Source organism: Danio rerio, chromosome 21, assembly GCF_049306965.1.
Source record: "Danio rerio strain Tuebingen ecotype United States chromosome 21, GRCz12tu, whole genome shotgun sequence".
Lineage (NCBI taxonomy): Eukaryota > Metazoa > Chordata > Actinopteri > Cypriniformes > Danionidae > Danio > Danio rerio.
The window spans coordinates 12309490-12322429 of NC_133196.1; the positions used below are offsets into that span (position 1 = coordinate 12309490).

Here is a 12940-nt window from a genome sequence, read left to right on the forward strand (position 1 = left end):
AAAATGGGTAGAACATATTCATTAGGACTTAATATAGAAAGAACAATATCAAGAAAGATGTGAATTGTATTTAGTTTATCTTATGTATTTTTTATGAGAAAAAAAACACAAGGAAATAGTGTGAAGAACAGTACCTATTTAATATTTAATAAAAATACATTTAAGGTCCTATATGTTAACATATAATACATAAATATGTATGTAGTTTAGGGGGAAAAGGTATAGACTGGTATAGAGTATTATCTGATTGCATTTTGATCGTATACAAAACAATTATAAATCTATCGATTTGATTGTTCTTATGATGTCCTTGTAATTTTCGTGTTAATTTGTTTTTTATTTCTTCAATTTCTGGATTCCTATGTTTGGCGGTTGTAAATTTGGAAACTGCAATAAAAAACTAAATTATAATTTATTTTAAGAAATGTTTATTCCTTATTTCTTTTTTAAATTTGAAATTAAAATGCACTGGATACAAAGCCATAAATCCATTCATTTTATCAGATTTTAAAAATCTGATTCTAAACGGTTTTAGATATTTTTAAAGAAAATAGGGGGAATAAATTATTTAAAAAAATGTGCAATGCATTCAGATGTTTAAATTAATTTTCTTGACAATAGAATATTAAATATTTAATTTCAGAAGAGTTTATAAATCACTACTTAGATTTTAAAACATTTGTTATTCTGATCAATCATCATTTTCTAAGGAATAAAATGCCAACTTTATTTGGGGGGGGAGGGGGGGGGGCAGACCTTTTCAGACCTTGTCAGACCTTTTCAGAGTAGAACTAATATTAACAATTTACTCAAACCCACACCTAAAAAAAACCCAGAAAAAGACATTTTTTCATAGCGGTTTATAAAGATTCATATGCAAAGTTCAGCTGTGTCCAAAGCGGTCTGATTTGACTTAGCTAAGCTTTTGAATGGTATACAGGTAAACCAGCAAGTCATTTAAATCAACCATCATACAGTATACACGTGAATATCTATATACTGCACACGGTTTAATTTGCTTAATGTGGCAGCTGTCATGACTGCAAAATTTTAGCTTAGACCCGGCTAGGACACATAATAATTAGCATAATAATTAGGCATATAATAAAAATTAGAACGTTAACTAATAATCGATGTGAAATCCACAATTCATACAGTGCAGTGAATTTTAAAAACATTGTAAAAGAAGGCATAAAGTGAGAAATGTTTCCCAGCTGAGTGTGTGGAACCCCTGCGCTGCCTCCACAGTGACTCACTGACTGATTCAGAGCTGCACGTGTATGCGCGCACTTCAGAGTCAGCTTTTAGATTTGACAAAATGTACTCACCACCATTTCAATACGCTGAAGAGGAATAAAAACATGCCAATTTCCCACCTCAATCTTCTGAATAAGTCTAACATTTTCATTAGTCTAGAAACGTCCAGCTAATGTATTGTTCTTTTGAGGGGCAGAAAAAGTCTTAGTCAGCATCTGTTGTTGAGTCAAGGCCAGTGCTGTCTTAAAAAGCCTGAGTGTATAACTTCAGCTTTTATAACACAAGCTTTCAGCCAAATGACAGAAAGAACTCTGCGACCATAAAGCTACGATAGATTTTATGAGCTGCAAGTTGATTAAAAGCAGTTATGATGGACTTACTTGGGATTAAAAACTACATAACTACTACATTTTAAGATTGTCTTTGTTAAAAAATAATAATACAAATATTTCAAGATTAGATGTCTGTGTCAAACTAAGGGCATACTTTACGCAAGCACGAAAAATGACAGTGTTTATTTGTGCTCAATTTGTTTCTGCTTAACCCAAATCAAGATACACTACCTGGCAAAAGTTTTGTCACTTATCTAAGTTTTAGGAACAACAAATAATAACTTGACTTCTAGTTGATCATTTGGAATCAGACATGGCTTATATGAAAGGCAAAGGCCTTTAGATTACGCTGATGATCATGCCTTGATTTTTAATTATTTAATTAGGACAGTAAGGTCTGAGTTTGTTTATACAAAAGTCTTGTCACTTTAAAGAAATAATATACAGTATAGAATATAAAGTCATGCTGGATTGGAAAAGGAATGAATATTGTGTCTGACTCCCATGAGCTTGGAGGACTGCATCCACACATCTCTGTAATGACTCAAATCACTTATTAATAAAGTCATCTGGAATGGCGAAGAAAGCGTTCTTGCAGGACTCCCAGAGTTCATCAAGATTCTTTGGATTAATCTTCAATGCCTCCACCTTCGTCTGGTAACTGGGCTGGCCAATTGTGAAGGACCTGGGGCCTCACGTATCAACGCGTGCACAAAAACTTTTCGTACGCCCGATTTCACGCTCACGTTTGGATTAACTTACGATGAAATGGACGTGAGAATGTGCGTTGGTCCACGCCAACTTCATGTCTGGCGTACATGCGTTTCTTGTGTGTCATCTGCATTTCTAGCAGGTATATAAGGTTTCCATACCATGCAGCAATCGCCGGTTTTCCCTATCTAATCAGAGTGATCGACTGCACGCACGTTGCTATGAAGGCGCCATCTGAAGACGAATTTGCATACGTGAATCGGAAACATTTCCATTCAATAAATTTGCAAATAATATGTGATGCTCAAATGTGCTTAACATAATTCACACTTATTAATGATTCCTACTTGTCTTCCTCGAGATGAAGAGTAGGCAAAATCTGATATTTGATGGGGGAAAAAAGAAGAATGAGTTCATCAGACGCTGGATTCGAACCGAGTTCATGATCGAACGTGTCAAAACATGTTGCCATGCCCTTTACGAGCTACGCTACTCACGCTACTGATTGCAGCGCTCTTTAGTTCTGTTGTCTCTGTCAATCAAACGGTGATGGGCGGGAATCACTCAACTAGCTCATTCCAACGAGGTGTGCTAATTGCACTTAGCCTAAATAGACACTACAAATTTTTACATCTTTACAGCCAACCATTTCTTTTTTAATTCACTCACAGTGCGATGCTTAGACCCCAATGTGTTAACCGCGTCAGCTAAACTCTCCACCTCTATTTTTTTCATTTGCTATTAACGTAATTCCGGAGGACAAACTTGCAAATAACACCGTTTTTCTCTGGTCTACCTCCAAAAGGAGCACCTCCGATTCACATTCTGTTCAAAGTTTCTCTTTTTGCTTGCTTTTGCCATTGCTTTTTCGTTTGGTTTTGCCAAAGTAGAGTCATTACCATATTAATTAGGGGAGGAGGCAGGGAGGGGTTTTGCACTCGTGCACGTGCGCTCAGTTTCACATTAATTCGGATGTACAAAGAGAATATGTGTGGGATTCCAGTTACGCAGTGTTTCATGAATCTGATTTTTTACTGCGTACGCACATATACAGCTTTGTGTGTACGCAATGTTTTAGTATGCATTCAATGCAAGTCTTCATACATGAGGCCCCTGGACCTGCTTTGCCTTTGCTTTCAGGAGCTTTGATGTGAAGGCTGAGACGGAGTGCTATCTTGCTGAAAAAATGGCCCTCTCCTGTGGTTTGTATTGGGTCCACAAATTTAAGACTTTTAAAGACCCTTTTAAGACCATAAAGAATAAAATTTTAGACTTATACAAGATTAAGATTTTTTTCTAGTGGCCTAGTTTTATCATAAGAAATCGTGTAATTAGTTTTAAGAATTACATTTAGGGAATTTGCTGTAAAATATACGTCTAACTGCTGTTGTAAAATGTATCTCTTCAGTTTTATTGAAATGTATGTCATTTGGTGACTCCTAAAATGGAATGCATTTGATTAAACTATTAGAGTTATCATATTTTATCCATAACCTACAAAAAAGAAAAATAGCTAATAGTTACATAAATAAACAGGGTAACTATTTTCCATTGGATTGCAATCCCTGGGGTCATTACATTAGATTAAAGACACAGCAATAGGATGAGATGCAGCAAATTGATTTCATGGCACCAGGTTAAACTTTCAGACACCTTTAAAGCCCTCATGTAGATTAAAATAAATACAGGCAACAACTGAACATGGAGGATGGTCTCGTTCTCCAAAATTAAACGAAGAATAGATTTGGGGCTCTTGGTGTGTGAAGGTTTGTACATTTATAACCTGCCTTGTTTGACCCATATGCAGCAATGTTACGTTATAATGGAGGATTTAACAGATTGAAATGTTTCCTATAACCAAGCGGTTTTGTCTTACCACAGCAGAGCTGGGTCCCGGGATTTCTCCGTTGGTGTCTGGAGCGAGAGACAATCTAAGGCTGATCTCATCTGAGAAGTCTGGAGTGCTGGAGAGGGGCATTGCCAGAGAGGAGGGTCCCGACAGAGAATGGTTCAGACCATCTGTTAATAAAGTCGGATCTTCCTCTGATATGGGCTCCCATGACTGAAAAAGAGGGAATGTTGCTTGTATCATAAGAAATTGTTGTATTTAGTTTGTATTTGTTAGTTAGATAATATACAGTGCATTCAGAAGGTATACATAGTGCTTCACTTTTTCCACATTTTTTTATGTTACAGCCTTATTCCAAAATGGATTAAAATAATTTATTGCTTCAAAATTCTACACACAAAAGCCCATAATGACAATGTGAAAATTTATTAAAAATAAAAAAACATGAAAAAATCACATGAACATAAGTATTCACAGTTTTTGCCGTGAAGCTTTAAATTGAGCTCAGCTACATTCTGTTTCTACTGATCATTCTTGAGATGTTTCAGCACCTTTGTTGGAGTTCTTCTGTGGTAAATTCAGTTGATTGGACATGATTTGAAAAGGCATCTGTCTATATAAGGTCCCAGGGTTGATGGTGCATGTCAAAGCACAAACCAAGCATGAAGACAAAGGAATTGTCTGTAGACCTCCGAGACAAGATTGTCTCGAGGCACTTGGCTGGGGAAGGTTATAGAAAAAATTGTCTGCTGCTTTGAAACTTCCAATGAGCACAGTGGCCTCCATCATCCATAAGTGGAAGATGTTTGGAACCCACACGACTCTTCCTAGAGCTGACCAGCCATCTAAGCTGGGGGAGGTCAGGGAGGGGATTAAAAATCCGATGGTCACTCAATCTGAGCTCCAGCGGTCTTCTGTGAAGAGGAGAATCTTAAAAGAGGGACGACCATCTGTGCAGCAATCCACCAAACAGGCCTGTATGGTAGAGTGGCCAGACGGAAACCACTCCCTGCCTAGAATTTGCCAAAAGGCATCTGAAAGACTCTCAGACCATAAGAAACAACATTCTGTTGTCTGAGGAGAATAAAATTGAACTCTTTGGAGTGAATGCCAGACGTTTGGAGAAAACCAGGCACTGCTAATCACCAGGCTAATACCATACCTACAGTGAAGCATTGTGGTGGCAGCATTATGTTGTGGGAATATTATTCAGCAGCAGGAACTGGGAAACTAGTCAGGATAGAGGGAAAGATGAATGCAGCAGTGTACAGACACACCCCTGAATGAAAACCTGCTCCAGAGTGCTCTTGACTTCAGACTGGAGCAACGGTTCATCCTCCAGCAGGACAATGACCCAAAGCACACCGCCAAAATATCATTGGAGTGCCTTCACAACAACTCAGTAAATGTCCTTAAGTGGCCCAGCCAGAGCCCAGACCTAAATCTCATTGAACATCTCTGGAGAGATCTGAAAATGACTGTACACCGTCGGTTCTCATCCAACCTGATAGAGCTTGAGAGGTACTGCAAAGAGGAATGGGTAAAAAATCCCAAAGACAGATGTGCCAAGGTTGTGGGATCATATTCAAAAAGACTTGAGGCTGTAATTGCTGCCAAAGGTGCATCATCAAAGTATTGCACAAAGGCTGTGAATACTTCTGTACATGTGATTTTTCAGTTTTTTTTTTTTTTATATATATATTTTTTTTAATTGACATTTACATTTCATGTTGTCATTATGGGGTATTTTGTGTAGAATTATGAGGATATAAATTGATCCATTTTGGAATAAGGCTGTAACATAAAAAAATGTGGAAAAAGTGAAGCCCTATAAATACTTTCTAGATTCACTGTACTTAATAACATAAACAAACACTGAACACAAACAAATATTAATGAAAATTTTAATAAATTTAATGGAAGTTAATGAAAAAAGTTGTTTATATTTACTCACACTCCACTAATTTCACAGCATGAATTTGGATTTTAAAAATGCATTAGTAAATGTTGAATTATGATCAATAAATACTGTACACATATTGTTCATTATTAGTTGTAAATTATTACATTAACTAGTGAAACATTACTGTAAAGTGTGACCAAATATATATATATATATATATATATATATATATATATATATATATATATATATAAATATATATATATATATAAATATATATAAATATATATATATATATATATATATATATATATATATATATATATATATATATATATATATATATATATATATATATATTCTGCTTTATTTAATTATGATGATGTTATCTGGCTTCAGAGTTGAAATACTAACGTCGTCTATGTCCCTGATGTCCAGCTGCTCATTTTCCAGGTCTTCGCTAATGTGCCGTCGAGAGCGGAAAACTCTGTGGGCTTCCTGGTTAATCTGCCGCAATTGATTATCATTTTCCGTTTCTGAAACCACATCCCTAAAGCACAGACGGGGAGAACAAAATACATAGTTCGGCACATATCAGTCTGGTAATGTTGACCAAAAATCATAATAAATTCAACATTAACATGTCCTGTGGTGAATGAATCCACGAGAAACCGCTTTATACATCACAAATAGGAGATTTAGCTCATGTGTCATGCTTTTTGATGAATGGAGAATGGGGTCACATACACACTGCTGGGCCTCTTCCACTGTGTGGTGCGGTTGTTGTGGTTCACATAGTACGTCCGTCCCAGGTTATCCACTTTCTCTTCCCAGCCCGGAGGAAGAGGAGGCAGGAGCTGCTGAGGTCTCTGAGATCCTGGATCTGTGGAGTCTGTCACTTCCCAACCCTAAAAAAAAAAAGAGAGAAATACAAGTTGACATAATAAGAGTAAGAATTGGGGAAGCATGTCGTCAAAATAATTTCCATATTGTTTATTTATTCTCAAAATATACATATTCATAAAAAAATTACAATTTGAAAAATACTAGTTGAAAGGAATGGAAAAAGAGTAGGAAAGTTAGGGCTGGTCGAAGGAAAGTTAGAGACGTTAGTATAGGAGTAGGGACAAATACTCACTAATAACTAGTGGCTTATTATTTGCCTATTATTAAGATATTAGCTGTTTATTAATACTTAAAAAGTCCATATTCATAAAAAGAAATAGAAGTTGAAAGGAATAAGAGTGAGAAATGGGGGAGCTGATCTTCAAAAAGTTAGAGACTTTAGTATTGAGTAGGGACTAGTAATCACTATTAACTAATGGCCTATTACTTGCCTATTATTAAGATATTAGCTGTTTATTAATATTTAAAAGATACATATTCATATACATATTCATAAAAATAGAGAAATACAAGTTAAAAGGAATAAGAGTAAGAAAGTAAGGGCTGGTTATCAAAACGCTAGAGACTTTAGTATAGGAGTAAAGAACTGTACTCATTGTTAACTAGTGGCTTATTGTTTGACTATTATTAAGACATTAGCTGTTTATTAATACTTAAAAAGGACATATTCAGATACATAATCATAAAAAAGTAATGGTAACACTTCAGAATAACTATCCTTTATAACTAGCTAATAGATCATTAATAAACTGTTAGTTAATTAGTTACAAATGACCTGTTAATTAAAAGTTAATAGTTTGTTAATTATTTATAACTGTGCCTTATAGATATCCAATAGATAAATTGCAAGCTGTTATAAATAACTTGTTAACTGTATTTTAGGGATTTATAACTATACCTAGGGCTGCTTGATTTTGGGAAAAATCATAATCACGATTGTTTTGGTCATAATTGTAATCACGATTATTCCAAACGAGTTGGGAGTTATTAGTTGAAGTCAAAATTATTAGTACTCCTGAGAATTTTTAAAAAATAAATATTTCCCAAATGATGTTTAACAGAGCAAGGAATAACAGTTTTTCCTCTAATATTTTTTCTTCTGGAGAAAGCCTTATTTGTTTTGGCTAGAATAAAAGCAAATTTAAATATTTTGAAACCTCTTTTAAGGTCAATATTATTAGCCCCTTTAGGCAATATATATTTTTGATTGTCTGCAGAAGAAACTACTGTTATATAATGACTTGCCTAATTACCGTAATTAAGCTTTTGAATTACACTTTGAATTTGAATGTTTGTATTTAAAAAAAAATCTACTAAAATATTATGAGCTGTCATCATAGCAAAGATAAAATTAATTGGTTATTAGAAATGAATGATTAAAACTATTAGGTTCAGATATCTTCTTTCCATTAAACAGAAATTGGGGGGAAAAGGTTGCTAATATTCAGGAGGGCTAATAATTCGCACTTCAACTGCATATACTATTTTCCTCCCTGCAAAGGAAAGTGAAATAAATACAATAGAATAAAAATATGAAACAAACTGTGCTTTTAGCATCTTCACCAAAAGAAAAAAACTTTAGCTACAAAAGTCTTCAGTCAAGAGCAGAGAGGGATTTTCTCATTGTTTTATTAATCATGATAAAACAGGCGGCAGCTGTGCTCTGTCACTTTAATGGTTTCGCTTTCACGTGTCTTTTGATCCTCCTCAACTCGTTTGTTTATTACTAAATGAGGGTTAATATGAATAATCACTAAACACTGCGTTTTGACACCTATTTGACCATTAAAGCGCTCACATTAATTACTTTAGATGTGTGTGCTCTCTGCTCGTCACAATGTGCGAATGAGACCAAGTGTAGATCGCATGCTTCTGACTGTTTGCGCACCGCACACACAAAAGCATGCAGTCTTTCGTGTTTTTAAGAGCAACAAGTGAGGACAACTGGACAGGGGGCGGTAAATAATGGAATAATCGTTTATCTCGATTAATAGTTTTTCATAATCGTTAGAAGTCATAATCGAAATCGAATTTTCGATTAATTGCACAGCCCTAACTATACCTAAAAAATTTGTAATATATCTTGAATAAAAAATGAGAGAAATACAAGTTGAAAGGAATAAGAGTAAAAAAACTAAGGGCTGGTCGACAAAAAGTTTGAGACTTTAGGAGTAGGGACCATTAATCACTATTAACTATAAGTAAGTATATAGTAAGTTATTATAGGCTTATTATTAGGTTATTGGTCGTTTAATAATACTTAAAAAGTATGTATTCATATACATATTTATAAAAAAATGTAAGAAATACAAGTTAAAAGGAATAAGACAAAGAAAAGGGGGAGCAGATCGTCAAAAAGTAAAGACTTTAGGACAGGAGTAAAAACCAGTACTCACTGTTAACTTATAGCGTATTATTATTTGTCTATAATTAAAATATTAGCTGTTTATTAATACTTAAAACCTACATATTCATGAAAAAAATAAGAGATATACAAGTTGAAAGGAATAGGAGTAAGAAAGTAAGGGCTGGTCAACAAAAAGTTAGAGACTTTAGAACATATTCATATACATGATCCTATTCCACATCCCTAATCCTTCCCAATACTACCTGGCAAAAACAAAAGTTCAAATTTTATTTCCAAAACGGTTTATAGTAGCAAAAAAGAAAATTTGCTGAACAACTTTTAAAGAAAAAGTTGATCCAAAGCTTTGTGAGTTTTCTTTTGCTGTGGAAACAACAGAAAAATATGAATACATTTTGAGTAATGCTGAAAAAGGGTAGCCATTGACAAAAAATATATATTACAGATGTCAATGGCTAACATTTTCCAATATTCTTTACAATATCCTTATTCAGATGGGTTTGGAACAAGTTGAGGGTGTGCAAATAAGAAGTGAATTTTACTTTTAGTTTGAACTGTCCCTTTAAATGTGCATTTTAAATGCAACTGCTAAAATGCTGTCCTCTTATCAATTTTAAAGTGTTATGATTAGTATCACAGCTGCGACGACAGAAAACTCTCCTCTAGCAGAAAGAAAAATAATAAACATCCAGCTGAAAACTGAACAGTGGAAATGAAGTCAGAGAACAGGAAGCTAGAAAGTTAAAGGAAGGAAATGCCAGACCGTCAAAACGGTTCAAGCCAAAGTGGCATACTTTGAAGGAAAAAAACCCAAGTACAGTAGTCTGAGGGGATAAAGAGACACTAAAATCACTGAAGGCAAGAGAAAAAAGATGTTTAAGCATGTCTCAAATTAATTTTATTTATCTAATAATTTATTGGACTAAATTTATGGAGCAAAATTTCATGACCCCAGAAAATGTTGTAGTATGAATATTCGAACATACAATTAAAGCATCTCTGTTATAAAAAAAAAAGTATTATTCTGTTATACACATCATTTTTTAAAATCAACATTAAAAAGTTTAATTAAAAGTAAGCTTTTAAAAAGTGTAGAAAGAAAGGACACATTTTTAAATATTACGCTTTTGGCAAACCAATGATTATTTGTAGTGTATTACTATAGTGTTGTGTAGTATTTATTCTAAGTTTGCTGATGATTTAGTGTGTAAACCTGAATGAATGTACACATATTACTTCTAAAAACATTCTTAGAGCAATATTAAGATCTGATTTACAAAATTAGACATTTTACAATATGAACTACGGTATTAATAAAAAAAATGAGTGTGTGGATGGATATACTTCACCTCAGCCTCCTCTCTCATTTCACCGCTTTCCTCCTCATGTCCTCCATTCTTTGGCAGGTAGGCCATCTTGAGCCTCAGGTAACCTTTCACCCGAGATTTATGACTAAAGGACAAAGCATAAAAATGTGTTTTAACAACACAGCCATTGTTGTGTTCATTCATTCATTTATAAATTTTCAGCTTAGTCCCTTTATTAATCTGGGGTCGCTACAGCGGAATGAACTGCCAACTTATCCAGCATATGTTTAATGCAGCGGATGCCAAATTCACCTATACCACATGACTTTGGATTTGTGGGGGAAAACGGAGCACCCAGAGGAAACCCACATGAAGACAGGGAGAACATGCAAACTCCACACAGAAATCCCAACTGACCCAGCCAAGGCTTGAACCAGCAAAATTCTAGCTGTGAGGTGAACGTGCTACCCACTGTGCAGCCCATAACAGTATAAAGTAACAGAAATAAAATACTCAAATGTACGATAAAGCTGTATAGTCTTCATTGTGCAAACAATTAAATAGAATGAATCTTTGTCCACAAATGTACAGCCGACATGCTTTAAACTCAATTCAATTCAATTCAGCTTTATTTGTATAGCGCTTTTACAATGTAGATTGTGTCAAAGCAGCTTCACATAACTCGCTTAAAATGATTACACAGGCCTAAAAACACATGCAATTAATTCACTTTCACTTTATTATGGTTCACCTGAAAGGACTCCAAAATTCCCATGTGTTGTACCTGGTCAACTATATCTTGACTTGTACAGCGGTTTGACTATTGCATATGCACACATTGCAATATTGATGCTTAAACGATATTTTGTGCAGCCCTAATTACAATCAAAAGCAGAAACAGAAGGTCACATCGCCAAATACTGGCCTGGCATATGTAATGCATCATTTTTGGCCTTTTAAAGATTTGTAAAAACTTGGATTATTCTGAAAATGCTGTCATGCAGACGTGTTTTTTTTTTTTAAACAGAAAGGAAAGGTCATTGTCATATAAATGTGGCTTAAGTCAGTCTGTCAACAGTGTTGATGGCCTCTTATCAGTATGTCATTACAAAGGTATCTTCTTTGTATGATTAAAATGTTGAAAAATTCCACTTAATGACCACCATAGTGTCACTAATTACAATATCACGTTTCTGAATTCTACAGTTATCCACTTATATTAAACAGAATTGCACAATAAACAATGGTTTGAAAAAATTTGTATCTTTTGAGAGCCATAATATCTAACTTACAAACACAAAACAAAAAAAAAGAAAACAAAAATTTAGAATCACTCTATTATAGTTAAGTATATAGTAAAGTGGCATCATCAATGAGTATATTAAAATACAGTCTGTAATACTTTTATATTGTCTTTTTTTATTTGCTTTATTTACTTTTTGTGAATACATTCACCGGCCACTTTATTAGGTACACCTCACCAGTACCGACTTGGACCCACTTTTGCCTTCAGAATACTTAATTCTTCGTAGCATAAATTCAACAAGGTTCTAGAAATATTCTTCAGAGATTTTAGTCCATGTGGACATGACAGCATCCCGCAGTTGTTGCAGATTTGTCGGCTGCACATCCATGATGATCTCTAGTCTCGTTCCACCACATCCCAAAGGTGCTCTATTGTATTGAGATTTGGTGATTGTGGACGCCATTAGAGTACAGTGAACTCATTGTCATGTTCAAGAGATCAGTCTGAGATGATTAGCGCCTTACAATACGTTTTCCTGTATGAAGTAGCCATTAGGAGATGGGTACACTGTGGTCATAAAGTAATGGACATGGCCAGCAACAACACTTAGGTAGGCTGTGATCTTCTGCTGCTATAGCCCATCCGACTCAAGGTTGGACGTGTTGTGCATTTAGAGATGCTCTACTGCATACCTCAGTTGTTGCGAGCGGTTGTTTGAGTTACTGTTGTCTTTCTATCAGCTCAAACCAGTCTGGCCGTTCTCCTTTGACCTCTGGCATCAACAGGGGTTGCACTCACAGAACTGCTGCTCACTGGATATTTTCTCTTTTTCAGGCCATTCTCAGTAAATCCTAGATATGGTGGTGTGTGAAAATCCCAGTAGATCAGCAGTTTCTGAAATACTAAATACCAACAACCATGCCAAGTTCAAAGTAATTTAAATCACCTTTCTCACCCATCTGATGCTCGGTTTAAACTGCAGCAGATCATCTTGACCATGTCTATATGCCTAAATGCATTGAGTTGCTGCCATGTGATTGGCAGATTAGACATTTGCATCAAGC

At 34.9% G+C, this 12940-nt stretch overlaps 1 protein-coding gene across 48 annotated transcripts in view; it reads right to left on the minus strand.

The window, feature by feature from the left end:
- Positions 1-12940, minus strand: part of nedd4l (NEDD4 like E3 ubiquitin protein ligase) — a 166227-nt gene that overhangs the window by 55065 nt on the left and 98222 nt on the right. For all 48 annotated transcript variants that reach the window (XM_073935866.1, XM_073935865.1, XM_073935858.1 and 45 more), the window contains 4 exons: positions 10673-10775; positions 6800-6960; positions 6467-6602; positions 4177-4362 (listed from right to left, as the gene is read on the minus strand). In XM_073935866.1, coding sequence (XP_073791967.1) covers positions 4177-4362; positions 6467-6602; positions 6800-6960; positions 10673-10775 — 586 coding nt within the window. The remainder of the gene's footprint in view (positions 1-4176; positions 4363-6466; positions 6603-6799; positions 6961-10672; positions 10776-12940) is intronic.